The 27668-nt window shown below is 41.8% G+C and overlaps 7 protein-coding genes across 15 annotated transcripts; 5 read left to right on the top strand and 2 right to left on the bottom strand.

The window, feature by feature from the left end:
- Positions 1 to 302: 302 nt before the first annotated feature.
- On the top strand, positions 303 to 4992 carry beg (malonyl-CoA-acyl carrier protein transacylase beg). Of its 3 annotated transcripts, XM_086833466.1 has the most exons (3): positions 303 to 432; positions 3687 to 3785; positions 3868 to 4992. In XM_086833466.1, the coding sequence occupies exon 3, from the start codon at positions 4022 to 4024 to the stop codon at positions 4952 to 4954; it is 933 nt and encodes a 310-aa protein (XP_086689592.1). In that variant the 5' UTR covers positions 303 to 432; positions 3687 to 3785; positions 3868 to 4021; the 3' UTR covers positions 4955 to 4992. The 3 variants fall into 3 exon arrangements, with proteins under 3 accessions (XP_086689592.1, XP_086689593.1, XP_086689591.1); XM_086833467.1 differs by lacking the exon at positions 303 to 432 and having other exon boundaries at positions 3683 to 3803; XM_086833465.1 differs by lacking the exon at positions 303 to 432 and having other exon boundaries at positions 3749 to 4992.
- On the bottom strand, positions 4978 to 11010 carry scaf6 (SR-related CTD associated factor 6). Of its 4 annotated transcripts, XM_020960783.2 has the most exons (13): positions 10661 to 11010; positions 10350 to 10520; positions 9901 to 10274; positions 8635 to 8797; positions 8302 to 8374; positions 7737 to 7811; positions 7461 to 7537; positions 7196 to 7394; positions 6117 to 7136; positions 5885 to 6052; positions 5471 to 5818; positions 5229 to 5400; positions 4978 to 5163 (listed from the first exon to the last, which is right to left on the bottom strand). In XM_020960783.2, the coding sequence occupies exons 1-13, from the start codon at positions 10680 to 10682 to the stop codon at positions 5065 to 5067; spliced, it is 2961 nt and encodes a 986-aa protein (XP_020816442.2). In that variant the 5' UTR covers positions 10683 to 11010; the 3' UTR covers positions 4978 to 5064. The 4 variants fall into 4 exon arrangements, 3 of the variants coding, with proteins under 3 accessions (XP_020816442.2, XP_086689588.1, XP_086689589.1); XM_086833462.1 differs by lacking the exon at positions 8302 to 8374 and having other exon boundaries at positions 10661 to 10822; XR_015271848.1 differs by lacking the exons at positions 4978 to 5163; positions 5229 to 5400; positions 5471 to 5818; positions 5885 to 6052; positions 8302 to 8374 and having other exon boundaries at positions 7022 to 7136; positions 10661 to 10849.
- On the top strand, positions 10873 to 12819 carry Papst2 (adenosine 3'-phospho 5'-phosphosulfate transporter 2). Its single transcript, XM_020960299.2, has 3 exons — positions 10873 to 12176; positions 12233 to 12440; positions 12504 to 12819. Exons 1-2 carry the CDS (start codon positions 11143 to 11145, stop codon positions 12390 to 12392), a joined length of 1194 nt encoding a protein of 397 aa, XP_020815958.1. The 5' UTR covers positions 10873 to 11142; the 3' UTR covers positions 12393 to 12440; positions 12504 to 12819.
- Pop5 (POP5 ribonuclease P/MRP subunit) lies at positions 12442 to 13121 on the bottom strand. Its single transcript, XM_020960300.2, has 3 exons — positions 13058 to 13121; positions 12761 to 12998; positions 12442 to 12702 (listed from the first exon to the last, which is right to left on the bottom strand). The coding sequence occupies exons 1-3, from the start codon at positions 13075 to 13077 to the stop codon at positions 12523 to 12525; spliced, it is 438 nt and encodes a 145-aa protein (XP_020815959.2). The 5' UTR covers positions 13078 to 13121; the 3' UTR covers positions 12442 to 12522.
- Positions 13122 to 14426: 1305 nt separating this feature from the next.
- TpnC73F (Troponin C at 73F) lies at positions 14427 to 16677 on the top strand. Its single transcript, XM_020960292.2, has 5 exons — positions 14427 to 14517; positions 14595 to 14712; positions 14772 to 14828; positions 15685 to 15936; positions 16302 to 16677. The coding sequence occupies exons 1-5, from the start codon at positions 14506 to 14508 to the stop codon at positions 16328 to 16330; spliced, it is 468 nt and encodes a 155-aa protein (XP_020815951.1). The 5' UTR covers positions 14427 to 14505; the 3' UTR covers positions 16331 to 16677.
- Positions 16678 to 18154: 1477 nt separating this feature from the next.
- On the top strand, positions 18155 to 23913 carry rogdi (rogdi atypical leucine zipper). 4 transcript variants are annotated; one of them, XM_020960188.2, is made up of 8 exons: positions 18155 to 18440; positions 19196 to 19326; positions 19756 to 19886; positions 20278 to 20349; positions 20413 to 20544; positions 21374 to 21531; positions 21591 to 21921; positions 22833 to 23913. In XM_020960188.2, the coding sequence occupies exons 1-8, from the start codon at positions 18430 to 18432 to the stop codon at positions 22899 to 22901; spliced, it is 1035 nt and encodes a 344-aa protein (XP_020815847.1). In that variant the 5' UTR covers positions 18155 to 18429; the 3' UTR covers positions 22902 to 23913. The 4 variants fall into 4 exon arrangements, with proteins under 4 accessions (XP_020815847.1, XP_086689585.1, XP_086689587.1 ...); XM_086833459.1 differs by having other exon boundaries at positions 18185 to 18440; positions 19157 to 19326; XM_086833461.1 differs by lacking the exon at positions 18155 to 18440 and having other exon boundaries at positions 19221 to 19326; positions 19769 to 19886.
- Positions 23914 to 25632: 1719 nt separating this feature from the next.
- On the top strand, positions 25633 to 27591 carry LOC110187899 (3 beta-hydroxysteroid dehydrogenase/Delta 5-->4-isomerase). Its single transcript, XM_020960411.2, has 3 exons — positions 25633 to 26107; positions 26520 to 26795; positions 26855 to 27591. Exons 1-3 carry the CDS (start codon positions 25786 to 25788, stop codon positions 27454 to 27456), a joined length of 1200 nt encoding a protein of 399 aa, XP_020816070.2. The 5' UTR covers positions 25633 to 25785; the 3' UTR covers positions 27457 to 27591.
- Positions 27592 to 27668: the final 77 nt, after the last annotated feature.

Below are 27668 nucleotides of genomic sequence, written 5' to 3'. Positions count from 1 at the left end.
TGGGGGATGGAGCGATGGAGATGGAGAGAATGCAGCCAGGAGTTTTGCGTAAGCGGCAAGGGCGGCGCACCTTCTTCAGGGCATTTCACACATTAATATATATATACCTATAACCATTTTGTTTTTTTTTTATCAATGGACGTCAGGAGTTGGCTTTTATAGTTGGTCCAGTGGCGTGTCGGCGCCACCTTCAAATCTTCGTCATCGATTTCAACATAATCATTATGGTTTCAGCGAGCTGAGTCACCTCCCAGCAACATGCCATGATGGTGGCCTAGCTGTTTTTGATTAAAGACCTGTCACAAAACTGTTTACAGTGTTATCAGGCACCTTGGACGTGTAATAAGGTAGTAATTGAACGGATTTGGCGGTCACCACCACCAGCTCTGGACGACGTAGTGAAAGTATCACTTGTTCACATGTCACCGCTTGGTAAGTTGGTATAATTATTTTATTAGAAGCCATAGCATTGCCATAAATTCATAAAACAATAATTAATACAATCATGAGGCTTATTGGTATAATAAGACCAGAATGGGACAAAGTTTGATTCAAAAATGTATGCCATAAATAATAAACAAAATTAAGACATTGTACTGTGATATGCTTATTTTTTTCTAAGATTAAAATTCGAACTGAAATACTCAAGTATTTCAAGTATGAAATATTAAGTATTTGTTGAGATTTTAGAAAGTAATTAATGATTTTTGTCTATATTAATTAATAATTCAATCAAATGAACTTAAATTATAAGCAGTTAATTCTGGTAATATCTTTTTCATTTCACTGAATGCGGTTTAAAGTAGACCTTACGAGTTTAGTCTAGATAAAACCAAAATTCAAATTATTATTATAAAATTACAGGTTTTTTGAGGGGAAAAAAACGAAATGGAGAGATAGAAAGCATAAACACCTACTTGTCTAAATGCCTACAATTTAATTTGTTATGAAATAATCTCCACCATAATGCATGTTAACTGAAGTAGTAGAATTTATTTAAAACAGTAAAAAATAAAACAGTTACAATTTAAACTAATATAAAGAAGTTTTATATCTTGCAAAATATATTTAAAATGTATTCACAACACTTAGTAAAATATATATCAAATAATCCATGAAATTCTTCATTCTAAATCTTTTTATAGATAAATAAATACCTTATTTTTAGATATTAAAATATATATTTTAAGATTTTAATTTATTTACTTAATAACTGCCCCAGAAAGACGTACCTCGTTCAGGTTAATTTTACAGAACTATAGCTTTCCAAGCATTATCAACGAGAGAGTACTCCAATTACAGGTTTTTCCCCTTATACGAAAGGTTCTAGAAAAGAGAGCGAAAGTGAAGGCGACGAGAGCCACTTTCACTCTCGTCTCAGGGTTGTGTCTCTTTCGGGTCATTTGGCTGTCTCTCTCCATTACACTTGCCCTCTCGCTCTGGCTTGGTGTGACAGCATCTCTTGACGTTTCACTGACATTGAGCACTTAACGGTTGTTCTGTATCGTAAGAGATCGGGCGTCATCATCGTGGGTTCTTATTTTGGAAGCTCCTTTCAGATCACGCCTTTTCAGTATTTTTAGCCGCTCTCTCGGTCAATGCACACTTTCGGCCGAGTTTTTTATGGGCTTCGTTTTGGTTTCGTTTTTATTTTCGTTTTCGTTGTCGCTGCTGCATTCCCGTATGCGGAAACGTTCGCTGGGCCGCCGGGGCGTATGCGCAATGCTGCGACGCAGTTGCATTTGGCATGCCCCGTTTTTGCACGTCGCGCGAATCCTTTGGAATTTGCGCATTCCCGTGCCATCCGTCGTCGTCGTCGCAATCTAACGGTACACCACGGATCGGGGCACGGTCACGTTCTGGGAACCAAGTGGAATGTTGGCGAACAATTTGCCCGCGGAAATATGCGGCACTTAATTACTGCTGATGGCTGGCTTCACGGGCCACTCGACGACTCTCATTCATAAATACAATTTCACAACCTGATTTAAGAATCGCGCCACTTGCGCCATGTCAACGATCTCCGTGTGGAGGGAGGGAGAATGGCTTACCTGACCCTACCTGGGCATCGAATTCACGTCGCTCTGATTGCCAAAAAAAACAACATAACATAAGTCCAGCGACGAAAAGCATAAACCACAAACTGGTTTCTAATAGAATCGCCGGGGCCAACGTTGATCTGATATTCGTGCAGTCTAGACGAGGGCATGGGCATGGGCATGGATCCTTGCCTTGGCAACAGAAGACAAGAACAGGGAATGTCGCTTCTTCGTCTTCCGAGAAGATCTCTGTGTGTGGACAGGACAGGAGACGGACATCAGGAGGACAGGACCGTTCGCTTGCAGAGCGTGTGAGCTAGTGTTTTTGTTTTGATGCCCATCCCATCGCCTGTTCCTTGAACTGAGGGCGAAAGTGGTGCGTCACGTCATCATCTCCGGTGTCTGACTTTGCCGGCAGCTTTGTCGTTCACCTTTGCCATCCTCATGCTCATCCTCATGCTCATCCTCATCCTCATCCTTGTTCACATCTCCCCTTCTTGTGGCTCCTTTTGGTATGCCAAAGGGTCTTCCGTTGCGCCCCGAGTTCAAAAAACTCTGCGATTGCCTCGCAGCGATCGCATTTCAAATTAGAAACTCTTTTTTTGGGGGGTCCGATGGCACATGGTCATGGCTATTTAATGCTCTTTCGTTTTTGTAGTCATCTAAAAGGGGTTTTATCTTGAATGTAAATATATAATTTAAAAAAATTAAAATTTAACACATAATTCCATAACAAGACTGTAATTTAATAAGGAAAGTTTTAATCCGCTCGTTAAATATTTATAAAGAACTTTCGGCTAATTCTAATGTACACTTCAAATTTAATTAAATGCTCAATGGTTTGGATTTAATAGGTTATTTATTTAATATGTAAAAATAATTCGTAAATATGTAATACGTAAAAACTAATTTTGTTCAAGTTGTATTTGCCACGTTGACCTTAAAAAGCTCTTTCTTAACGGTCGATTAGGCTAACGTTTTATTAAATTTTAAATATCCAATAGGGTGCTTAATCATAATCTTAATCGAATCGATTAAAAGTGAAAATATTTCATAGAATCTGTCTAAAGTCTTTTCAAAAACTTTCGGTATGACTGCCTTCTAATATTCGAGGAGTTTCTATGTAAAAGACAGTTCAATACACTTTTCGTTGTATGGGGCCAAAACCTGGAGGCTAATAACAAATACAGCTGGGTCATAGTCACTCTTGTTTCTGAGTAATATAAAGACAATTTCGTCATGAATGCAAAATGAGTAAATTAATACAGCTTGGCAACATAAATCAAGATTAGACGACAACAATATTAAACGTTTTCAGAGTTGTCAGCTTGGCTGGTAAAGTAAGAAAATAGAATTTTAATGATTGTACCAAACAAACCAAAAGCATAGACAAATTTAAGTACTATTTTTAATTTAAAGCTTATTGAGTTTTTTTTACAGAATTTCCATGTAATTCTAATGGGGTGGTAAAATTACAAATTATGAAATATATTATATATAAGGTCAAAGCAAGACGGAAGAGCTTACATTTAATGACAATTATCCAGCTATAAGATCCTTCTAAGCTGTGATTTTAAGACTTTAATTTGGTAATTAAGAATTAAATTTTTAACGATCACTGACCGGGTCTTCTAAAACTACCAACAGATAGAGCCACTGCATTGAGGATGAAAGCTCCACCTACGCGGTCAAGAAGCAACATCAGCTGTTTCATTAGATTGACTGTGAAGCTGCGGTCACACTGAGGTAAAAACAACAACAAAAGTAAGAGAATAAAAATGTTAATTTCCCGTCTATTACGAAAACAACGCATTTACGGCAATTTAAGCTGGTCCCGATGGAGTAGCGATGCCGCCAAGGCCTCTACTGAGGCTAGTCCGCTGGATACAACCCCAGAGAAGCGGCAGCAATTAATCAGCGAGCTGGCGGAGCCGCTGGACCGCAAAAGCCGGCCCGCCATCGATCCCAAGGAGACGAGCGTAATGCTCTTCCCCGGCCAGGGCACCCAGTATGTGGGCATGGCCAAGGACTTGCTCCGCTTTCCCGGCGCACGCCGCATCTTTGAGCTGGCCAATGAGGTACTGAAGTTCGACTTGCTAAAGATCTGCCTAGAGGGACCACGTGAGAAATTGAATCGCACAGAGCATGCCCAGCTGGCCGTGATGGTGTCCTCCCTGGCGGCGTTGGAGCAGCTGCGCGAGGAGCGGCCCAAGGCCATTGAGACGTGTGTGGCTGCCGCTGGCTTTAGTTTAGGGGAGATCACAGCCCTGGTGTACGCCGATGCCATACCATTTGACAAGGCGCTGCGTCTGGTGCAGGTGCGGGCCACCGCAATGCAGGCGGCATGCGACCGAGCAGCCGGTGCCATGGCCATGACGCTGTACGGACCGGACACCAACCTGGGCGAGGGCTGTGCCCGAGCACAACAGTGGTGTGTGGACAAGGGCGTAGAGTCGCCCTACTGCGGCATCGCTAACTACATGTATCCGCACTGCAAGGTGGTGGCTGGCAATGTGGAGGCCCTCGAGTTTCTTGAACAGAACGCCAAAGCCTTAAAGATCAGGCGGATGAAAAGATTGGCGGTTAGCGGCGCCTTTCACACTCCCCTCATGCAGAGTGCCGTGGAGCCGTTTACCAAGGCTCTAAAATTGGTGCACCTGCAGGATCCCGTGATCAAAGTTTACTCAAATGTTGATGGAAAGCCGTATCGCAACGCCAAGCACATTTTGACGCAGCTGCCGAAGCAAATCCTAAGACCCGTCAAGTGGGAGCAAACACTCCACGAGATGTACGAGCGCAAACAGGGCGTCGACTTCCCGCGCACCTTTGAATGCGGTCCCGGCAAGGGTCTCATCCAGGTCCTGGAGAAGGTCAACGCCAAGGCGGCGCAGACGAGCTTTAATGTTACAGCCTAAAAGTTTATAATAAAATCAATATGTTGCTTTTATAAAAATGTATTTTGCTTTTTTGCTGTGGAAACAAAACAAAAAATAAAATGTGGGAGTTGCTAATCTGCCTCAGATCCTTAACTCTTGTCGTCCCGGGTACGCATGCGATGTGCGAATGCCGCGCCCTTGTTCTTGCGGAAGCTCTCGAAGGGATCGTGCATGTTGGCGCCCACGCCCTGCATTGATGGATTCACATGTTAGGGATTGCTTTCTGGGGTTATTTTTCCCCGAGGACTCTTACCTTGTACATTTCTCGACGGTCCCGCACCTCGCCACCGGAAATTGGCGTATCTATGCCTTGGTTCTTTGAGCCCAGTCCCGTGCCAGTGCCCGCCCAACCCATTTTCATAAGCATTTGGTGGCCCTTGTTTGACTCCTCGATGAATTCCTGAGGCTTGGCAAAGTTACTGCCCCTGAAATATGAAAAAAAAGAAAAATAGAATTTAGAACTTGATGGTTTTTCTTCTTCATCTCTATACTCACAGGAAACTCGGCGGAGTTGGTGATCTGTCGCGCTCCACTCGTCTAAGGGCATTGTTGCCATTGTTGGCATTATTGCCCGAGTTGCCAACGTTGCTGCGATCTGAACGATTCTCCCGATTGTTGTTGGTGTTATTGTTCTCCCGTTCGTGACGAGGCGATCGGTTGCGACCCTTGCGATTGCTACCACCTCCTCCTCCTCCGCCACCGCCGCCGGACCTGTTGCGTTGCATCGGTGGCGGCGTCAGGGCGCGTTCCATGGATCGAGAACGGGATCGAGAGCGGGACCGGGAACGTGATCTGTCACGTGGCGGCGGTGTGTGGGATCGAGAGCGACTGCGACTCTTGGACCTTAATTGAAAAACAAAATCGTAAAATGCTGACGGAAAATATTGAACTTCAACTGCCACAACTCACCGATAAACCCGCTTATTGCCCTTCTTGGGCTTGGGCTTCTCTAGCACAATGGGACTGGGGGAGCGGGACTTTTCCCGTATGCCATCCTTGATTTCCTCCTCCTTTTGCTTCCGCGCCGCATTTTTAACCTTGTAGTACTCATAGAGACCAAGCTTCTCCCAACCCTCACTGTAAGACAAAAAGGAACTTTATTAGCATCTTCCTGAGATGTGTTTGTAGCGAAATCACTCACTTATCCCTGGGACGATCGTGCGAGGGAGCGGCATAGAAAGCATTCAATGCATTGGTCAACCGCTCGCTTTGTGGCGCTGGAGCTGGCAGTCGTATGTCCGCTGGGTCCAGAGGTTTGTAATTGTAGTCTTCCAGCCGGATTAGGGGCACCATTAGACCCGCTGGCAGGTCATAGTAAGGCGCTGTGGGTATTTGTGGCTCTCCGATAACGACAGGAGGCTCCGCAGAGTCTCCTTCTGCTTGCTGGCCATCTTCTGATGAGTGTTGCTGTTGGTCTGAATGCCCGTCCTCGGGTTTAGTCGTTATCACCGCTCGAATGGCAGCATTAAGCACATCAAGATCCACTGGTTCACCCGGCTGGCCACCAGATCGCAAGGTCTGAGGATAGGCAGCCATGGGCGGCGGTTGTTGCTGCTGCTGCATTTGGTGAGGACCTGGCCCTGCCTGCTGCGGGTCGTCGGGCTGGCGTTGCTGCAGCTGCATCACAGCCTGAATGGCGGCATTCAGCACGCCCAGATCAACAGGTGGCTCGTTGTTGGTTCCTCCCTGGCCCTGCTGCATTTGTGGATATGGGCCCTGTTGCTGCTGCTGTTGCATAGGTGGCCCTTGGCCATGATGAAGCATGGGCCCGGCAAAGCCTGGCGGTGGCTTTGACATGTCCGGAATGAAAAAGTTCGGACCCCTAGGATCCGCAAAGGGGTTGCCCGGGTGTTGCTGCTGCTGCTGCTGATGGAAGTTGGCTCCCGGGTATACATTGTTCCCCGCCGCCTGAGGATGCTGTTGGGGATCGTGCGGCCCCGAGGGGTTGACCATATGCTCTCGGTTCCCAGGCATATTCACCCGGTGGGACATTAATGAGGGTATGTTCTTCCCCACAGCTGGTCCTCCTTGGTGTTGCAGCATATGTTGCTGGGACTTTTGGGCCACCATAAGCTGCTGCTCCAGCTGCTGGCGCTGCTGCTCTAGCTGGGCAATCTGCTGGCTGGCGTGTTGGATAAATATTTGATGCTGTTTTTGGTAGCTGCAAGGGAGGAGACATATTATGAATTGTGGAACTTTAAAAAGACTTTCTTAACTCACTTGTCTAGGGTGGCCTTGGTGTTCTGTGTGAATTTGGCGGTTATGTCGGGATGTGTGTTCTGCAGATTGGTTTTGTACTCCTGCATCGATGAGTCCGGCGACTGTAGCTTCGAGATGACGCAGGCATCAAAGAACTTAGCTTTGGACTCCCACAGCGACAACAGTTTGGCTAGCTTCTGGCGCTGATCATTGCTGGCAACTGTTGGGTGGTTTGAAAATGATAAATAACCAAAGATAATGCCAGGGACAAGGTGATAATACATACTCAAATCGGCGCTGCAGAACATCGGAATGACGACATTCTCGAGGTTGTTCTTCAAGTCATTGATGTTCTTGCGCATGCTGTAAATACATCGTTGCACTTAGGACACTGCTGGCAAGCCCGTCTGCTAATCTAAAGTCTTGGGTCGTCTGTCGGGGTTTCGGTCTGCTCAAAAACTAACCCACAAAGCCAGGACGCTGCCTGGGGCTCTGTGGGTTAGTGGTCTGACTTTCTAAATACTATTAACTAAACTATTGGCAATTGACTGGGCGAACTTACCAGTGGTGGAGTATATCATTAACTAAATATATAAGATGCAATTTTTGCTGAAACGTTGAACCATTGACCAAAGCCCTAAAAATAAATTAACAAACGAAAAAACATATTTTTCTCTAGTTTCTGGTATGCACAACAATATTCTGCCAAAGGTAATTGTTGTGCCAGAATGATATTTTGTTAGTTCTTTCTTCTTTTCTTGTTTTGATCTTTTTTTCTTTGTTTTTTGCTGATGAATTTCACTGTGTGTTTTGTGTAGATTTAAGCTTATTAAGTAGGAAAATGATGTGTGTGTGTGTTTGGGTGTGTCTGAGTGTGTTTTTCCCTATCTATGCTCTAGATCCCGGATCTGTGGGAACTATTTCATGGATCATATATATAACATCTTTTGAAAACGAATCAACGAATCAATCTCGAGCCTTTCTGGGGAATCGATCATCTCACGCTCTTGCTTTTCGATATTTCGTTTTTGTATTGCTTTTGGTTAGTATTTCACTCGTTGAAAAAAAGAAACACAATTTAATTAATATATGTGGAGTATCATTAATTATAAAACTGAGAGGCATACTTCTTTAAAAGATATTGTAAAACGACATTGATTTTTGCGCTGTCGGTTGAATGCTGTAAAATCCAGTTCTTGCCTAAAATTGCAATATCAAACGGGTTACTCATATTGTCATTGTCACTGGCAATTATATTATTAGATAAATGTATATAAATATTAATCAAAAGTTTGTATGAATATATATTTAATGTATGTGTGTGTTTTGTTTGTGTGCTTGGCAAAAAGGAGTTTTCTCATTTATGACTTGAGATAACGATTACAACTATTGTATGAACTACAAATAAGCAATAATACTGAGTCCGGATGGAATCGCCCGACTCGGACATATATATTTACCTGCAGAGATGCTGTCCTTGGTGCAGGACTCTATGATCGGTTGCAAGACGCCATCAAAGTCCCTCAGCACGATGCCCTGCTCCCCGGCCAGCTGCTCCAGCTGCGTCGTCTGCGCCCCGGCGATCGCCTCCTCGATCTGTTTCGACTTCTGGTTCATCAGCGCCTAGAGGTTGGTATCGTTTGGATTCGGTGGGTATCGGTTGTGCGATTTAGTTTCAGATGCGTTGGTGTGGTGCAGATCGGTTCGGTTCGGATCAGTTTGGTCATTGGGCACACAAAGGTTTTTTCGTTTCATATTCATATGCGCATAAGCGTTTCGCGGTTTCGTATTCAAACAAATTTGATTTAAGATTTGTTTTTTTGATTTTTTTATACAGTTTTTTTGTCAGTTGGTATGAAGAGTGGTTTTTGATTTGGTAATTTTTTTTGTTTATGTTTCAAAAAATACAATAAAGCAAAAGTTTAATGTAGCATTGTAAATGGTTAATTCAAGAGTTAAAATAATAGCAATAATAGTTGGTAGATTGGTAATGCTGAAAGTACACTTTAAAGTATCTTCTTATCCACATTCAGAGATCAAGGGGACGGAGGAGATCGAAAGAGGCCAAAGCAGGGGCAAGTGGAGTGAGAGGTTAGTGTAGAAATCAAGCCAAAGTCATATTTTGGCAAGTAATCGAAGTTTTATTCCATAAAATGATAGGGGGTATAATGAGATTTATAGAAATAGGAGTGCTACACCCAATTTATATATGGTAAAATAATCTATAAATACCAAATATGATATCTGAAGTTCCTATGAAGAAAATACTCGCTTGACATTTCAAAGCGATCTCTTTGGAGAAAGAGATCTCTCTAGATTAAGTAATAAAATCATTCAAAGTGGAGTCAGTACCTCTCGTTATATCATTTTTGGGACATTATTAGGGTGGGTCGATCAAGAGGATAGTTAAAAATAGTCAAATCGAGAGAAACACCATTCAGGGTTAGTTTCTTGAATTCTAAGTATTGTTAAAACATTTCTTAATGTAATATTACTCAAATCGAGAAAATTAACGGTATTCGGCTGCAGTGGGTTTTAATTGAGGTTTAACTGAGGTATATTAAAAGCCGGTCACTAGTGGACAAGTTTGGAGTTCTTAAAGTCAGAAAAAATGAAGACATACAGGGGGCTTTCCTTCAAACACTCGAGCTGCTCTCTAATCCCTCAGAAAAATGCTTGCTAGAATATGTAGAGTAGACCGATGATGATTATCTGTGTCAAATTACCGTGTGTTGTGCGGAGAGATTCGCTTCGGATTGCTTAATTTGTTCCCGCAGCGTCTTCTGTTGCAGCTTGATGGCGTCCAATTGGGAGGTTAGGTTCATGACCATAGCATTGCCATTAGCTTGCTGCTGCTGCTGGTTATTTGGCGGCCCGCCTTGGCCTGCATTGGGTGGCCACATGTGCTGGGATTGCTGTTGCTGCTGCTGCATATTGTCTTGTGCGCTCTCTTGCGGGTGCTGTTGCTGCTGCTGGTGGTTAGGTAGCGGATAATGACCAGGAGGCTGGGATTGCTGCATGGGCGGAGGGTGTTGCATGTAGTGGCCGCCGCCTTGGGCGCCTTGCGGCATTTGTTGAGGTATGCCCTGCTGCTTGAGCACTGCAATCAGAGAGTGAGAGAGAGAATATTAATGGCTAATCAATAGATTCATTCAGCCTGGTCTTAGGTACTCACGCGTCTGCTCCGCTGCCACCCGGAATTGATAGTAGCTGGCAAACTCGCCGCCGTACAGGAACTCGAACTTGGGGTTGTTCTGCTGCTTCTGCTTTGTTATGGCCTCGAATTCCGGACCGTTCCGGGCCACGAACTCTGCCAGCTTGTCGATAATATTGCGTAAACTGGCATCTGCAAAAAAAGGGGGAAATTTTGCATAAAATGTGAGCAGCATATCAACGTTTGCGTGTGTGTGTGCGTGTTCTGGGGGCGCAGTGCAATTCGCCCGCCGAAAAAGTTAGTTAATTGCGCTTTTCCAGGCCACCACTTACCTCGCGGCGGCTGTACGTCCATGGCGCTGCTGTTTCTACAAATTTTCACTTTGTAATTTCACTTAAAACATTACTTTTAACACTTTTTCAGCGGCACTTTTTATTCCTCTATTCTTTTTCTTCTTCTATTGGTATGTGACCAGAGCGCAAATACTGAAATATACTCGATGTTTCTAGTGTGCCCATATGCCTTGGAGAACTTTTAGCATTATAAACGAAAAAGCCGGCGGGCACACTATCGCTAATTTTAGTTTTTTTGAGGTAAACAAATGAAAGAAACATAAATAATTATAGCCAACCAGTTGCTCGATTTAGCACAAACTCTATGCCAACGGGTAATTGATGTGGCACCCCGCCAGCGGCATGACAAGTCAATCTTGCTCGCAGATCATCCCTCGCATTACGCCGTGGCATTAACTTCCGCGGTCACCGCCGTCATATAACTTTGTGATAACCAACTACTAATACATTCAACGCATACGATGGGCAGCAGAATGGCTGAAAATGCCGGAAGCAGCGTTATCAGCATCAACGGAGCAGCCGGCAGCAGCCAGGCGACGGCGGGAGCTTCCCCGCTGCCGCAAAGGAAGTCCTCGTCGGCGGAGTCACCGCCGGAGCTGCGCATCTTGTGCTTCGACCTCACCTTCTACAACCGCACTACGCAGTTCCTGCTGAGCTGTGCCGGGGTCTTCATCCTGTACATCCTATACGGCTACCTGCAAGAGCTAATCTTTACGGTGGAGGGATTCAAGCCCTATGGCTGGTTCCTCACCCTCGTCCAGTTCGGCTATTACATTGGCTTTGGACTGGTGGAGCGCCGACTCGAGGGCTACCGGGTAAGCGGAGGATCCTTCTGGAACATAGAGCCGGAACCACGTTGCATTCCCATGAAGACGTACCTGGTACTGGCGGCTCTGACACTGGGCACCATGGGTCTGTCCAATTCTAGTTTGGGATACTTGAACTACCCCACGCAGGTGATCTTCAAGTGCTGCAAGCTCATTCCTGTGCTGGTGGGCAGCATCCTTATCCAGGGCAAGCGCTATGGAGTATTGGATTTTGCGGCAGCCACCTGCATGTGCATCGGATTGGCCTGGTTCACGCTCGCCGACTCTCAGATGACACCGAACTTCAATCTGCTGGGCGTGGCCATGATCTCGGGTGCCCTGCTCTGCGACGCCGCCATCGGAAATGTCCAGGAGAAAGCCATGCGGGAGTTTAAGGCGCCTAGCAGTGAGGTGGTCTTCTACTCTTACGGCTTGGGTTTCGTTTACCTTTTTGTGATCATGCTGGTTACCGGGAACTTCTTCAGCGGTTTTGCCTTCTGCCTGGAGCACCCACTGGAAACCTTTGGCTACGGCTTTCTGTTTAGCCTCTCCGGTTATCTGGGCATCCAGTTCGTGCTCGCTCTGGTGCGGAGCAGTGGCGCTCCCATAGCGGCCACAGTGACCACCGCTCGCAAGGCTGTGACAATCGCCTTCTCCTTCATCCTCTTCAGCAAACCCTTCACTGTGCAGTAAGTATTGCCCACATAATCCATATTAACTTCCTAACTTCCTTTCTCTTCTTTAGATATCTGTGGTCTGGCCTGATAGTGGTCCTGGGCATCTATCTTAATGTTTATAGCAAGAAGAACAAATTGACGTTTGCCGACATACGGCAAAGATTAAAACAGTTCGCCAATTCCAGGATCGCACGGACTCCGAGTCGCAAATTCCTCATCGAAGTTTAGTTTGAATACCAAAAATAACTTCTACCTTTTAGTCAAATTTGGACAAAGGTTTTCTACAAGAAAGCTATGTACTATATTTACTTAATTATACGCTATGCAGATCTTTTGTAGCCTCCATTTGGGCTTGATGTTATCTGTCCATGTCAAACTCCATCACCCGCTTGAAGAGATCCTGCCGCTCCTTGGCGGACGTCAACTGGCCCATCTCGCGGTCTAGGAATTTCTTCTGATGCTTGATGATGAACTTGTTGCACTGTATAATGGTGGCACCAATGTAGAGAGTCCTAAACTTCGCCCGGACATCTCCAATCTGAGAAAGATGAAGGAATTTAGTGAAACTATTTAGGATTAAGGTGTGTTTTTTTTACCAGTGTGATAAGAGGCAATATACTGGACACAAAGCGTTGACCACCGTGCATGCACCTTATAATGGCTATTTTGGTCCGCTCATTGATGTATTTCACCCGGAATCCCTGCTCGATCTTTCCCAGTCCATAGACTCCATAGTACTTCTCAATGTTTTTGAGCAGGCACTTTGTCAGTGTGTTGTCGTTGAACCACAACACTTTTGTGGGTGTGTAGGGCACTATCTGCACCGCAATATATCTAATTGATAGAATTTATTGTTATTATTATCAGTTTAATTCATGTTTTTCTGTGTTTACCTGTTTTTTATGCGAACCATGCTTTGTTGATCTGGTTATCCCAAGCAGTATGGCATTTTAGGAAATAATAAGTAAAATGTTACTGGTCACACTGTTTGTTTACGCCTGCAACATGACCGCGAAACATGACTTTTATGATTTCCGCTAGATGGCGCTAAGAACAGAAATTCAAACTAAATCCATTAAAAGTTAATTGAAAAAAAAACTTAACTTCAATAAGTTAAAAACTCATTTTAATTATATAATCTAAATAATATTGAGCCAATAATAAATAATACTCAATGGCAGCATATCTTGGAAACTTTAGTTGTACATTAAAATTTTAATTTAAGAAGAAAGCTAACAATATATTATTTTCAATGATATGCTTCTTAAATTATAGACTATAGTATAAGTTATTGTGATTATTTTCTTAAACTAAATAATCTATTTATGTCAATAATAACTTATTCAGTTACTCCTGCATGAATTTTCATATACACATAAATATAGTTATTAATTAAGGAACTGAAAGAGGTCAGCACTTAAAATTTTCAAGAATTTTAAGATCGAATTCTGGCCAATTTATGTCAGTTGTCAAGATATACCCTATATACATATATATTATATTTTAAAAATTGGTAAACAGTTTAAGATATTCACGCCAAAAGGCCATGCCAAGGAAAAAAATGTGAAAATACATTTAATTTCATGCAGTTGGTTTTTGCTTTGCATTTATTTAATTTTTTTCTTGTGCCAAAAATCAGCATGCACTCTGTATAATTTTTAAGCAGTAATATATGTCATAAGAATTTAAAAACAATGCAGTGCCATCCCACCCGAAAGTAGGATCCTCCCACCTGCCATACCCTGGACTTTATAGCAATCACTGCACGCATTCACGCCTCGCACCATTGGCGAATTCTCCAAGTCGCGTCTCGTTGTGATGCATCTGCTGGCAGATATATATATATATAAATCGGAGCGTATATATAATATATATTGTTTATATGCGCAACGCATCGCATTATAGCTGGGCAGGCACATATGCAGCTTCCATCCCGTCCCATCCCACCCATCTCAACACATCTCGCTGGCCATGGAAAACCACTATACGGCTCGTATTCAGTCTCCGGCTGTGAGTGCGGCGGGATCCGTGTTCCTCGTCGTCGTTTTATTTTCGCTTTTTCCGATAGCACATTTACAGTTTTTTCTAAAAAACAATAAAATTCAGGCAGCGACGTGGAAAAGCGCTACAAATACACACAAACACTCCGTGCGATCTCCGTTCGTATTTCCGATTCTACTCTGTGTTGTTTTTTGTTTTGTGTGCGTGGCAAGTTCAGCGATTTTGGTCTATATTTTGGAAAACGCATCCGCGCAGCCTCGTAGTTGGCACGAATATTCCGTGGCGATCGGTTCGAGAGATATCAGTGATCAGTCAGACCTAAAACCAAACCAGCAGCAACATGAGCAGCGTCGTAAGCACTCAACGTTCGGTCTTTCCATTTCCGCAAGGATTACTAAAAGGATTTATTTTTTGTTATTTTCGCTAAAGGATGAAGATCTTACACCCGAGCAGATTGCCGTTCTGCAGAAGGCCTTCAACAGCTTCGATCACCAGAAGACCGGCAGTATCCCCACCGAGATGGTGGCCGATATCCTGCGCCTGATGGGTGAGTCCTGCCTTGAGTCCTGGAAACTGGCATGGAACTAATATTAATTTTAATTGCAGGTCAGCCCTTCGACAAGAAGATCCTGGAGGAACTGATCGAGGAGGTCGATGAGGATAGTAAGTATGAGTTTAGCCTATAGATAGATCCCTTTATATATATATATTTACCGTGGAGATTGAGTCATTCAAATTATTTTAAATGATCGAATTTTTCGCATAAAAATAGACCCTGTTCAATATTCGAATATTTTACAATTTAATTTTTGGTGGAAAGGAAAAGCCAATTAAAATAATGATTTCAAGTATTTCGAGTATTTCTTATAAATAATTAAATTTTTGTTAGCAGAGGAAAATATAATCGTTATTATAATTAATTATGCATAGATGTGTCTTCAAAAATATATAAAAATAGATCAACATTTTGAATTATGGTTGGGCAAATAAATTATTTTACTTATAAAGCTCTCACTAGAAAGAACTGGAATGCCAGAGTATAGTCAGAGTATATCAAATGACAAATAGAAATATTAAATTGTTTAACTAAGCATTAAAATATTAAATTTTATATTTATATTACTTTAAAAATTTAAAGATAGAATTCTAAAATGGAAGTAGTTGTTAAATTTTAATCAATTTTCTCAGGGTTTGTTAAAAGATATCTTTTCAAAAGGCTTAAGCATCCTTTAATATGTCTTTTAAATAATTGAACTTTAAAGATATATTCCCTTATAATCAGACATAATTAAATTTAGTTAATAAAACAAGATTCTCTAAAAAGTTAAAGACTAATGCAGCCTAGTCACTATTTATAATGATTATTATTACACTAAAATAAGCATGATTCACTATCCATTGATGATTGTATTTAACTTTCTAGCTGTCAGTGATTTATGATCATCTCAGCCTCAGCTCCGATCATTAGTCCGTAATATTTTGCCATAGCTAATTATATAAATTTTGAATATCTTTCCAGAGTCCGGTCGCCTGGAGTTCGGTGAATTCGTGCAGCTGGCTGCCAAGTTCATCGTGGAGGAGGATGCCGAGGCCATGCAGAAGGAGCTGCGCGAGGCCTTCCGTCTGTATGACAAGCAGGGCAACGGCTTCATTCCCACCACCTGCCTCAAGGAGATCCTCAAGGAGCTGGACGACCAGCTGACCGAGCAGGAGCTGGACATCATGATCGAGGAGATCGATTCTGATGGTTCCGGTACAGTGGATTTCGATGGTGAGTCTTTATAGTCGATATAGTATTTTATTTTCATTCATTCTATAGTGGCTTGCTATGCCCGCCCACGCCATGCGTATAATGATCATAAATCTGGTGATCTTGGGATACCGAAATCGCTCGATTATGACAACTTGATCAGCCGCTCTCATGGAGCATATCGATGGCTATTTTTAGTCTGCGACATAGACTTTTCGATTCGTTTTCCACGCATCAGGCATCGGGCAACGGGCATCGTACATTTTCCATATACAAACATTTCCCTTGCTTCGTGTTTATGGAATATTTATTTATAAATATGCATATAGCGGTTGCTTTAGACTTCTGGCATCGGTTTAATGTCTGTCGTTTTGTTTAATTTACAGAATTCATGGAGATGATGACCGGCGAGTAAATAAACGCACTGCGTCTGCCACCCACAATCCACCACCTTCTTCCACAACACACAAGCACACCACTCGCACACCTGTTGGACTACGGACACACACACACTCTCACACACACCATACACGTTTGTTTGCTACCCATATTTGCACACTTGTTTCACTTTTTATTTGCATTTTCCCCACGGGAGCAAACAAATCCACGTACTTCAGTTTGACAATGCCAAACACAAGTAGAAATAGAACTTTTTGTACTACTTTTTATACTAAAAGAGCAACGGAATACTGTGTATGCGAAAAAATAAATGTTATACCATAACAACAAAAAAAAAAAAAAAAAACAAAAAGGAAAAGAAAACATTTTGAAATATTTTCCATTTTCAGTTTGTTTTGGGTTTAGCTTTTAGCGCCCAGTAAACACGTCTATATCATAAATTTCATTTTGATTATGAGCGTAAACAGGAATGCATCAACTTTATTCAGAAAGAACAAAACTATTTGAAAAGATTTTTTTAATATATAATAATAATTTCCTTTGAAAATGCCTAGTCATTTGGGATTAACAAAAATTAACGATTTGACACATATAAGCTGCTGGGTCAAAACCAAAACAAAAACAAAATTATAAATAAATGAGCAGAGGCAATTAGTCACAAGTTTTTTTTCTCTGGTTTTCCTTCGTTTTTTTGTTTTTCTTTTGACAAATTGACACTTTCTGCCATTTTCGTGTTGCATTAAATTTTTCACTTATTTCGGTTTTAAATGAATTTCGAGAATAAATACAATAATATGGGGGCAATAGCATGATTTCTTGAAAGCGAATATAAACGGATTTTCTTTGTCATTATTTCTCTATTGTTATTTTGGTCTTTGATTTTTGTTTTTTATATTTCAATTTATTATAATGTAAGCTGTGAAGGATTTAACAGCAAAGTCAACCTAGGCATGTCCTCTAATAAAAGTTGTATTTATTTTATTTACCTTTTATGAGGTATTATGTCATAAATATATATACATTAAATGTTGTTGTAAATTCAGCTTAGTAATAATCGATTTACTATTCGACATCACATCGACAGGGTATAAAAACTTCGGCTTCCTAATGTTAGTTTACCTTCTTTGCTTTTGAAGGATTTATAGTCTCTTTAAATAAATTGTTGAAATACTTGATTGATATTTAAATTATTTATGGGGTGTTTCTTAGATTTAAGATCTTGGAACGATTTCTTTAGGATTTGTTTTCATTTACTTTTTGTCTTTTTGAAAAGACATTTTCAGACATTTCTTCAGTTTTGTTATGAGAAAAGTTATATCATTTTTATCTCGTACCTAATAATTGGGGCCTTATTTGAAGTAAGGTTTACTTTTCTTTGTTGATAAATTAAAAGCATTTCTTAGTTCCTATTTTGTTTAATATGTACATATGTTTAACTGCGAGCTTAAATTCAGTTTTATTTAATTTATGAAATATTTTTATTATTTCAAATATATGATTCCTTTTGGTTATTACCAAAGGTAATACCCTTTTCCTTAAACTTTTAAAAGATTTACTTTGAAATCAATAGTATTATGCCATTTGGAAGTTCAATTAAAATATAAATGAATATACCCAATGGAATTAATTTGTATGTTAATAATTTATAACTATTGCTTTGCCACCTTTGAAGAGTCTCCATTCCGAATTTCCGTTATGAAAAGAACAAATATTATGCCAGCTACAGAAATCAACTTCTTGTAGCTTCGATCGGCCAAAAGAGAGACAGACCCACGCTGAAGAAAGCTGCGGCCAAAAAGCTTCGTCTTAACCACGTTAGCTCCGTCGGTAAGCTATTGCCATTGCCCACCAGCGTTTTGTGCGAGTTGAGTGCTGGGCGTCGAGCGTGGAACGTCGTGCCGCTGCTACTACGCCTATTACCCCATATACGGGTTCCCTACGGGCCTAATCACCTTACGCCGTAAACCGAACCCAACTGAACGGAACCTATCCCCCGGCGATCGCGAGTTTTCCGCGACAGTTTTTCGACAGTGTCTCGTGATTCGCGTCGCGATTGATAAAGAAGTTCATAGAGAATTGTAAAGAGAAATATATATATATTATATATATTCCGACATGCCGCAGAGGTAACGGATAGAAAGCGGTAGCTAAGGCCTTTATTTATATAATAACAGTAACAAATGTTGTTTGTTTTGGCCAAGAACCGAGAATGCGAACGTGTTAAAAAAAAGCAAAAGGCAGCAGCGCGGCAAAGGCAACGGCAAACGGCAACGCTTTTGGCCATGCCTATAAAATTTATGAGGGTATCGTAAATTCATATAGCGCCCGATACTCTTCTCTTTAGCTGGCGCTGGCTGGCCTGGGCCTTTTCATTTTTCTTGACATTGGCTTATCAAATAAATTATAAAATAAAATTGGACCTGATAAACGGCATGCCGTTGTAAATTTGTGCGTGTGTAACTGGTTAAAAGTGTGTGTGCCTTCGAGTGTGTGTGTGTGTGTTAGAGCTGTCGGCCAAGTTCGCTTGATAAGCGCTTTTTTGGGGCCGCTTTTCGTGGCCTTTTTTTGTAATTTTAGCCCTGATTGAAAACAAAAGCCATTGCCACCAACACGCGCGCTACTCTGAGAGGGGTTTTCTCGCAGGGGGGGAAATACAGAAAATTCTGCAGCTCAGCAGCAGAAACCAGACGTCAGTCGCCAGCGCTTGTGACGTGAGTCACAACAATGGCAAACCCAGCAAATTAGCACTTGACTTTGAATCAAATCAAGCCGAAATCAGTCGCAAACATGATAACGCAAACACAAACAAATCGCAAAAGATTCCATTTGAGTGTAACTCCAGGTGTTTTCTATTTTTCTATGTACTTTCATATTTCGAAAGTTCCACCAACAACTGGTCCTTCCAGCCGCTCCATCGGCAGCGCAGTGGGAGTGGTTATGGTTATCCCCAGCATGTCCTCAACACGGTGCCGGAAACCGCGGTGCTCACCACGCCCCCGCCCACACGAAAGCGTAAGTAACTTGATTTAATTTTTATTAGTTTGAAATTTGAATTTGGCGCTCTGTAGCAGGCAGCTTGCATTCGTTAACATAACAGCTGTAGTGTTTTTTGAATTCAAATGCAGAAGTTCTATACCTTTTAGCTTTTATCAAGGGTTGACAGAATTGAAGAATTGCTTTAACACATCAGTTTTACTCAATGATAAGTTACACTTTGACCATTTAAACGAAAACAACTAGCAATTCAGTCACAGACTTTGTTTTGGGTTGTTCGCTTTCCAGCTAATAATATCGGCTAAGTACCTTCGATATTATCAGTAATGTAGTCGCTTAGGGAATCTCCTTAATGTCAGCTAACACTGCAGAACCACCTTTCGCACGCTGCCCAACACTGCGCCTGTAATTAAACAACAACAACTGAAATAAAAACAAAAATTATAGCGCTCACATTTAGCTCACAAATTGCTGGCGTTGCTTCTGCTGCGGAACACAAGCGGCGATTCCTACCAGCGCGGAAAAAAAGCGCGATGAAAATGCTCGCGGACACGGAGCGGGAAGAGGCCCTCAATTTGGTGAGTTCAATTAACGAAAAAGAAGAAAAAAGCGAAGGCCCAAAAACCATGACAACGGCCAGCGCTGGTTGCAAAAACAAAACAACGCTCACCGTTGCCAAAAATGCGATTAACTAACTTTGCTAATTGATTATCAATTTTTTCGGTTTGTGTTCTGTTTTTCCTGTTTTCATCATTTTCCGCACCCTGCTCCCGCTCCAACGTCGCTGCCGCCGTCGCCGCCCACTGTGCCGTTATTGATTTGTACACGGAACGTGCTTTGTTTGGCGGCGCTATCGCGAAAAACCTACGCACATATATAATCTCTGGGCCCGAACTATACTACACACCGCGGAAATATGCAAAACACAAACATATACACACATTACATACCCCATTCCCGCATTCCCAGCAAATTGAATTCGAATGGGTGTTGCGGCAGGAGGTGCATGCGATACTGAAGCAACTGCGAACCATTCTGGTGGTGAGTTCATGACCTACATCTACCTATAAATCTTTAATTTGTCATTGTGCCATATTCCGGCAGGAGTGCGCCCATCGATTTCCGGTGCCGCTGTATGAGAATGAGGGAAAGAAGACTGAGAAGTTCATACTGGCCGTTTCGCCCGATCAGCTGAAGGCCGTGCTCACCCTGACGGGCGATGCCATCACACAGGCTGTAAGTTAAACACAGGAAATAGTACTTCTAGAGGTGCCCCTTAACTCCTTTTAGGATGTTTTCCCTGTACAAAGAGACCAAATGTTTGTCAATTCATTATACTTTAAATACGCCTAAGTGTCTAGAAAACAAGCAGAAGTTTGTATACCTTTGCAGTTTGCAATTGGATCACGCGGCTTTAAAAGTTAACATTTGATTTAAACTGCTATCTGACTAATTAATTAATGCAAGGGAATAAGAAACAGTGACACATCGATGTTCTTTACACAGAATGCAATTTCTTCTATATCCCCCCAAAGAGCTTGGGAATTACTCTTCGGTTTGACAATTGACAATTTAATGTTCAAATGAAGAAGTTATTTAATAGAGATCTTTAGGCTGATAAATTTAAATTTAAAGTAGCATAATTATGGTAGACTGTACATCAAATCTATTCTCTAATAACAAAGAAAAATTAGTTAAATATTTAGCGAGAATTTTGTTTACTTACTTATGAGGAAAGTGCCTAGATGTTTTTTGTCTTAGAGAAATGCATGATGAATGGTAGCTACTTAAATTATAGTTAATTAGGTAACTTAACAAGTTACAAAGTATTTTAACCAATTTATACCCATAGCGACGAAAAATAGATTCATTTTATTCTATTACAAGTCTACTGACGTGGTCATAGCCCTAATAGACACCTAATCACAAGCTAGGCAGTCTAACAAAATTCAATCTATCATCAATCGATTACAAATAGGTTTCCTTACTCAGTTTTTAAGTCTATAAGCTAGAGCCCATATATTAAATCCATAACTAATTACCTATTTATCCTTATTATTCACAGGACATTAGCTTTAAGCTGTGCAAGGCTCCCAGCCAAACGCAACGTACCTCCATCACAGGGGAATCACCCTGGAAGCTGCAACAGGTCCAGGATGCCGCCAATCATCTGCAGACCGCCATCAACCACATAGACGACGTCGACGACTCTTATCACTTCAAGTGAGTCATTAGTTTGTTTTCACACCCAGATTCGAGGTTATTTATGCCGCTCTCTGTAGAACCTCCGATGAAGTGCTGCATGTGATAGGCAACATACTGGATGCCCTGCAGCGTGGCAGGAATAGCTTGCTAGTGCCCAAAAAGAAGCCCATCGATGAGTTGATCAAGGGACGCAATATGAAGTCTCTGGTACCCAACCTGCCCGAGGATCTGGCCGTGAGCTTCTATCTGCAGAGCCACAAGCTGATCATAGCCGTTTACCAGCTGCTAAATAACCAAGGCACCATGCGCTTCGATTCCCGCCAGGCGGAAGCCTCCGTTCAGTGGCTGAACGATGTGCTGCTGCTCCTAATGAATGGCCAGAAACTGTGCCAGCAATTAAAAGACAAGGTGAGTCACATACCAGCAAATAAGTGAGAGGCCGGAAGAGGCCGCAGGAAAGGAATGTGGCTTAGATACCCTTGGCATAATATCACGATCGACACCCGCAATTTGTTGAAAAAGAAGAATTATTCTTGGCAGTTTAGGAAAAATACAGAAAAGTAATTATTTTGGTCTATTAAAAGCATAAAAGCATTTCTCTTGTCTACACAGTGAGAAACGTCTGAGTTTTCATGAAAAAAGATAAGATTTCACCAAAATCTAGACATTGTCTCACACAATAAATTGCTTTTTATTAGGATCAATTGTTCGTGTTATATATTCACATTTTCAGACGTGAGTCAAAAGAATAAAGTCATATTTCATGAAGAATTTTACTGCTGTCTGATTTTTGCTCAGTATAGCAAACAAAATGTAATGAAAATGAAAATTTGCTTGCCTTTTGGCTCTTGAGAACATCAAAAATTGATTTTAATTGGATCTATAAGTCAAAATAGAACTGAGAATTGTTCATCAATTAAAAACACGCCCACATGGTGCTGACTTTGCGAAATACACCCATCTCAGAGATGGTCTATTTTTGGGTATTAACGTGCAGTGATAAGGCCCGTCTGCTCTTGAACTGATATCATAACGATTCGCATCGTCGGAGCACATGTGCCGTCGCAGATGCTGGGCTGTGTCCCATTTTATCCCGCACACCCACAAGATGCTGCCAAGTTTTATTTAGTTGCTGGCCAAGTGCCAGGGCCACCGCGCTGCTGCTGCTGCTGGTGGGGCTTCTGCTGCAGTTCTTGACTGTGACGCAAGTCCGCAATTAAAGTGGCCAATATGGGAATTGGTACGGGAGGAGATGGGCTAGGCCCCCCCGCCGCATATGTGCGTATTTTTAATTCCATATTTTTACTCTTTCCCCGCAGATATCTGTGTTTTCGGTGTACAAAGATTTCACAGTTGGCTCGCGCTCACCCTCAGCGCTATCCTATTGAGACGTGGCGCGAGTACCCTCAGATGGGATGTCAACTGTGGAGCGGCGACAGAAACAATAACAACAATAATAGCTAATAAAGAAATCGTACTTGTAATAGCGAAGTAAATAATGTTAGTTGAAATGTTGCTACTGGAAACGGCACACAACCATAATACCCCTGCATACACCCTTACTATACATATATATATATTTACAAAAATAATACTAAACTGCACTATACTGCTATATATACAAGGCAGTAAAGGGCAGTAAAATGCGGTACATACATTCAACTAGTTTAATGTACACACAATCGACATTCATGATATATTACCCATATAGAACTTGAGTTCATCGCTTCACGTCACTCCAATTATGCATCAAAATGCATCTAAATAGCATTAGGCTGAGAAATGAAACGGAAACAAATGTGTTTGTATGTGTAACTAAATGAAATTGCTAGATAATTATAGTTTATTTGTACGTGTAATTTAATGTAATATACCATTACCCTTATATTTATGTTTTGCAAAGCAGATGCAGAGTCAGTCGGTACTTAAGATCAGGTACTTACATCCCGTAAACCCCGTAACCCCTATATACATCGGCATTTACATGATATTGTTGTAATAAACCAAACCGAAATGTGAACAGAATTTTTAATTGTACTAAACACCGTTTTGTATTCGTATTCGTAATTGTATTTCGCGTAATCGTGTTAATGGTTAATAGTTAAGCGCGCCCAATCCTAATCTAATCCAAAGTCATTTGTATCAACGGCCTTTACTTCTCGTTTACTTTATACATCCCTTTACCAAGGGAGTTTATAAAGATATATGTATATGGAAAGTCAAGAGAGAGATGAGCAACGAAAACAATTACCACTGTACTTATTGAATATTACGATTGCCTAGGCACCCCCCCAGGAAATGTATGGGAAGAGAAGACAACTATTTATGTAATCACTAAGCGTACTTACTACTGTCCACATTCATTTAATTGTTGTTGAATAAAAATTACCTTTTACCAAACGGGATGGTCTTTAAATTTGTTTTAAAAATCGTTCGATTGTTGGCGCCTTTAGGCCGATAGCTGCGATCGATAACACTGCCAACTCTGGCAACGCTCTTTGGGCTCGTCTCGGTCTTGGCCAGCTTTGTTTATGGCCAAATCAAATCGGACAGTTTCAAGTCTGCAGGCAAGCTCGAAGGTTTGCCATCCAAGAAAGTTTCGTAGTCTTCTGGTAAGCGGAGTTTCTCCATTATTATTTAGATTTACCCGCTTCTAGATGGATAAAAGTGCATTTAGTTGAAGTGGCCAAAACATGGCCTGGCCAAACATAGCTAGGCTAACGTAAAGTGCTTGACGGTTCGATGTCGAAATAGAGAGACGCGGAAACCAGTTCGCGGTAATTATTTTGATGCTAGTTTGACGGCTGTGTTGTAATCCCAGTTAGCCCAGCGACAACATTAGCACATTTACCCGTGTTTCTCTTTGATATTGTCGCCATTTCATTGTTGGCAGTAGATGTTGCCTTTGCGTTGTTTCTTTCGGAGTCTGGCTCTAATAAAACTTCAACTCAAAATGCACAATAGTGTTGACCGTGGCCAAGTAACACACTAAGGCGAAACTAAGAAATCGAAAGCTAGATACGATCTCTGGTTAATAAAAACCAAAATGCCAATGCTCGGTGGTTTTATATTGATTTTTGGGCTATGTATTTGCCTTTTTATATTTTCAAATTGTTATATTTGATGAAGAAATTTTAATTTAAATAGTTATTTGCCTATAAATAGGTTTTCTTTTTATTTCAATTACAATTACTAGTTTTTAAACCTTTGACCTTCGTTGTGAAGTTTGTGGTGAGTTTTAAAAAGCCTTTATTCTTTCATAATATTTTTGATAGATTTATAAAAAAATGTATTAAGTAAAAGGGACTACTTAAAATGTGAAAGCTAAAGTTAATTAGGGTCAAGTTTTATGGCAAACTAAAAGAGTTTGTGGATTACTATTAACTATTCGAATGGTTTTGTAAAAATAGGAATAAGGGGCACAATTTTGGTTTATTACTTTTAATATAATAACACAATACATGAATCATTATCTTTAAGATATTAATAGGGTATCGAATTTGGTATTTCCTTAATTTGTTAACTGAGAATGTAAAATATTTATTTAAAATTCTTATTATTTATGTTATGTTTTAACTTTGATTTCCCAACATATTTTAAAATATCTCAAGACAAATTCTTTATTAAACAAGTCATAATTTAAATCATAAAATTGATTTAAATAACATTAATAAACTTATTAAAATCTTTTCTTTATCTTATATTTTTTCTTATATAAAAAATCAGTCTAAAATAAATCTCTATTATCTCAAGACCTAGGTTAAAGCTCTTTTTAATTGCACTTCAAAGTCAAAGTAAAAGCTAGGGCAATACGTTGCAACAATCAAGAATATGTAGATTACCTTAGCAGTGTCCCAGGTTAGTAATCAAGGAAATGGGGATTGCCAAAGCATGAATTAAATGTAATATGTATGTAGATAATTCGCCACCTTTATTAGCGGGGGGCAGTGCGTCGTCACGTAAGCCGAGAGCATTTGAAAACGCGCCGAGTCATTCGGAAACCTGCTCCGCTGACCCTCGAAGAAGGTCGCCCGAGTCTTGGACTGAGGCTGACTGATGATGAGCCAGTTTATGCGGAATGGCAAGCTATGTGGCCGGGTTTATGGGGCTGCCGCAGCCGCAGCAGCAGCTGCAGACGCCGCCGGCCATAAAAGCCACTCTCACGGAAACTCGGCTTAAGTGGCCAAGCTATGATGGTAGCTATGCTAACCTGCATTCGGTCTCGTTGCAGTTAAATCAGTAAAAGCAGTGCACTTTGACCCCCCGGACGCAATGGGTGGCGGCAATACAGGCGAAGTGGTGCTCGTAACCGGCGGCAGTGGATTTCTGGGTCAGCACCTCATCAAGCAGCTGCTGGAGCGGAAGGAGGAGCTGGGCATCCGCGAGATCCGTTCGCTGGACATCGTACCGTACAAGAACAACATCGGGCATGCGGACACACCCCTGCTGCGCACCTTTGTGGGTGACATCGGCGGTGACCCCGAAACCCTAGGGCCGATCTTCGCGGGCGTTGACGGGGTTTTCCACTGTGCCGCCTCGGTGAAAATCGAGTATCCGCCCAACTACGATGAACTGGAGCGCGTGAATGTGAACGGTGAGTGAGCAGGTACTTTTCCGCCTGTGGAAACCAACTAAAACACTCTAATTTGTGATTAAGTTTTATTACCTTAAAAAAGTGCTGGCCTTTGATTTCGAGACAGTCTTGTTAAATAGTCAAAAGGGAAATGAGAAGGAAATTTAATGGTAATGATACATAAAATGTAAGACTTTCAAAGTAAAACTTTAACCTTTAACCTTAAAACCTGGGTGAAAACGTTATCTTATTATTTTAATCTTTTTTTAACTAATACAGGCTACCAAAAGTTTTCTTTTCTCTTTTTTAGACATAAATTTTATTGGTGGTGGTTCCACTAGTCGTATACGTATTTTTTAAAGTAATATTACGTATCCGCCTAGTGGAACCACTAAACGTGCAATAAAATCCCTAAAATTTTACATAATTTAAGGAACCCTGGCTGTGGTGGATCTGTGCATCCAAAACAATGTGAAGCGTCTGGTCTACACCAGCTGCACCTCCGTGTGCTTTGTGCCCTTCAAAGGTCGTAGCACCTTCTCGGCAGTGATTAACTCCACGGAATCCAAGACGGACACGCCCACACTGGACAGTTCCACTCTGTGGGAGCAGGACAATCAGTTCCTGATAGCTGGGTACGCCTCCAGCAAGCTGAGGGCGGAAAATATAGTGCTGAACTCGAACGGAGCACCTTTGCAGAACCAAACGGGTGAGTAGTTTTCACCTTGATCGTATAGAAATCTTTATTAAATCTCTAATCTCTTGCAGAGTATTTGGCCACCAGCGCCATTCGTGCACCGCTGACCTACGGCGAGTGCGATTCCCATTTCATCACAAAGGTCTTCGACTACCTGTCGACCCGGAGCTGGGTTTTTCCACGTATTGCAGGCGTAGGAGGCAAGCAACAGTTAGTTTACGCCGGAAATGTGGCCCATGGACACATCTGCGCTTACCAGGCTTTAAAGATATCCAACAAGGCGGTCAATGGACTCCCAGTCTTTGTCACCGACGACACGGGCATCAATGATGTCTCACGGTTTGTCCAGAAGATGGCCGTGCTTGGGGAACGGTTCAAGGTGAAGACCAGCTGGTGGTACATTCCACACTTCCTGTTCTTCTTCCTGGCCTTCCTGCTGGAGGTGGTGGTGCGTATTGCATATCCCTATACCAAGTACCGTCTGCCCTACTCTCTGCGCGCCATCGCCTCCTACACGTCATCGATGCTGATGTACAATCGCCTGCGCGCCTCCATCCACATGGACTATATGCCGCTCTTCGATCCGGACACGAGTGCCGAGCGGAGTGCCAAATGGTATGCCAGGTGGTGGGATGAGCACAAGGAGGCCAGGAAGCTGAAGAAGTCCAGCTGAGCTGAGTTGAGTGGCGCTAATCCTGCATTATGCACTCCAAGTGTACGTTTCGATATCGTAAGTGGATTTGTATTTACTGCCCCGCTTGGTGTCCTGTAAATATCCTGTTGAATAAAATGGTTGTTGTTTGTTGAACGAGGTCGTGTTTGTATTCCTTTGCTTTATTTGGAAAAGAGTTCAAAGGCAAGGTCAAATGATGTTTGCTTTGGTGG

This window comes from Drosophila serrata, unplaced genomic scaffold, assembly GCF_035046125.1.
Source record: "Drosophila serrata isolate PLE 108 unplaced genomic scaffold, ASM3504612v1 contig_272, whole genome shotgun sequence".
In the NCBI taxonomy this organism is placed as follows: domain Eukaryota; kingdom Metazoa; phylum Arthropoda; class Insecta; order Diptera; family Drosophilidae; genus Drosophila; species Drosophila serrata.
The sequence above is the reverse complement of the archived record's forward strand: the minus strand, read 5'-3'. Positions and strand labels throughout refer to the sequence as shown.

Coding starts and splice junctions, on each gene's coding strand:
- beg (XM_086833465.1), top strand. CDS start 3,818: ATGTTAATTTCCCGTCTATTACGAAAACAACGCATTTACGGCAATTTA.
- scaf6 (XM_020960783.2), bottom strand. CDS start 10,682: ATGGACGTACAGCCGCCGCGAG. Junction 8,375..8,634: donor CAAGGACAGCATCTCTGCAG/GTAAATATATAT, acceptor TTGCAATTTTAG/GCAAGAACTGGATTTTACAG. Junction 7,137..7,195: donor ACCAAGGCCACCCTAGACAA/GTGAGTTAAGAA, acceptor CCTCCCTTGCAG/CTACCAAAAACAGCATCAAA.
- Papst2 (XM_020960299.2), top strand. CDS start 11,143: ATGGGCAGCAGAATGGCTGAAAATGCCGGAAGCAGCGTTATCAGCATC. Junction 12,177..12,232: donor AGCAAACCCTTCACTGTGCA/GTAAGTATTGCC, acceptor TCTCTTCTTTAG/ATATCTGTGGTCTGGCCTGA.
- Pop5 (XM_020960300.2), bottom strand. CDS start 13,077: ATGGTTCGCATAAAAAACAG. Junction 12,999..13,057: donor ATGGTTCGCATAAAAAACAG/GTAAACACAGAA, acceptor TCTATCAATTAG/ATATATTGCGGTGCAGATAG. Junction 12,703..12,760: donor TATTGCCTCTTATCACACTG/GTAAAAAAAACA, acceptor CATCTTTCTCAG/ATTGGAGATGTCCGGGCGAA.
- TpnC73F (XM_020960292.2), top strand. Junction 14,713..14,771: donor CGATATCCTGCGCCTGATGG/GTGAGTCCTGCC, acceptor TTTTAATTGCAG/GTCAGCCCTTCGACAAGAAG. Junction 14,829..15,684: donor CGAGGAGGTCGATGAGGATA/GTAAGTATGAGT, acceptor ATATCTTTCCAG/AGTCCGGTCGCCTGGAGTTC.
- rogdi (XM_086833459.1), top strand. Junction 19,887..20,277: donor GGGAAGAGGCCCTCAATTTG/GTGAGTTCAATT, acceptor CCGCATTCCCAG/CAAATTGAATTCGAATGGGT. Junction 21,922..22,832: donor GCCAGCAATTAAAAGACAAG/GTGAGTCACATA, acceptor CTTTCCCCGCAG/ATATCTGTGTTTTCGGTGTA.
- LOC110187899 (XM_020960411.2), top strand. CDS start 25,786: ATGGGTGGCGGCAATACAGGCGAAGTGGTGCTCGTAACCGGCGGCAGT. Junction 26,108..26,519: donor GGAGCGCGTGAATGTGAACG/GTGAGTGAGCAG, acceptor ACATAATTTAAG/GAACCCTGGCTGTGGTGGAT. Junction 26,796..26,854: donor ACCTTTGCAGAACCAAACGG/GTGAGTAGTTTT, acceptor AATCTCTTGCAG/AGTATTTGGCCACCAGCGCC.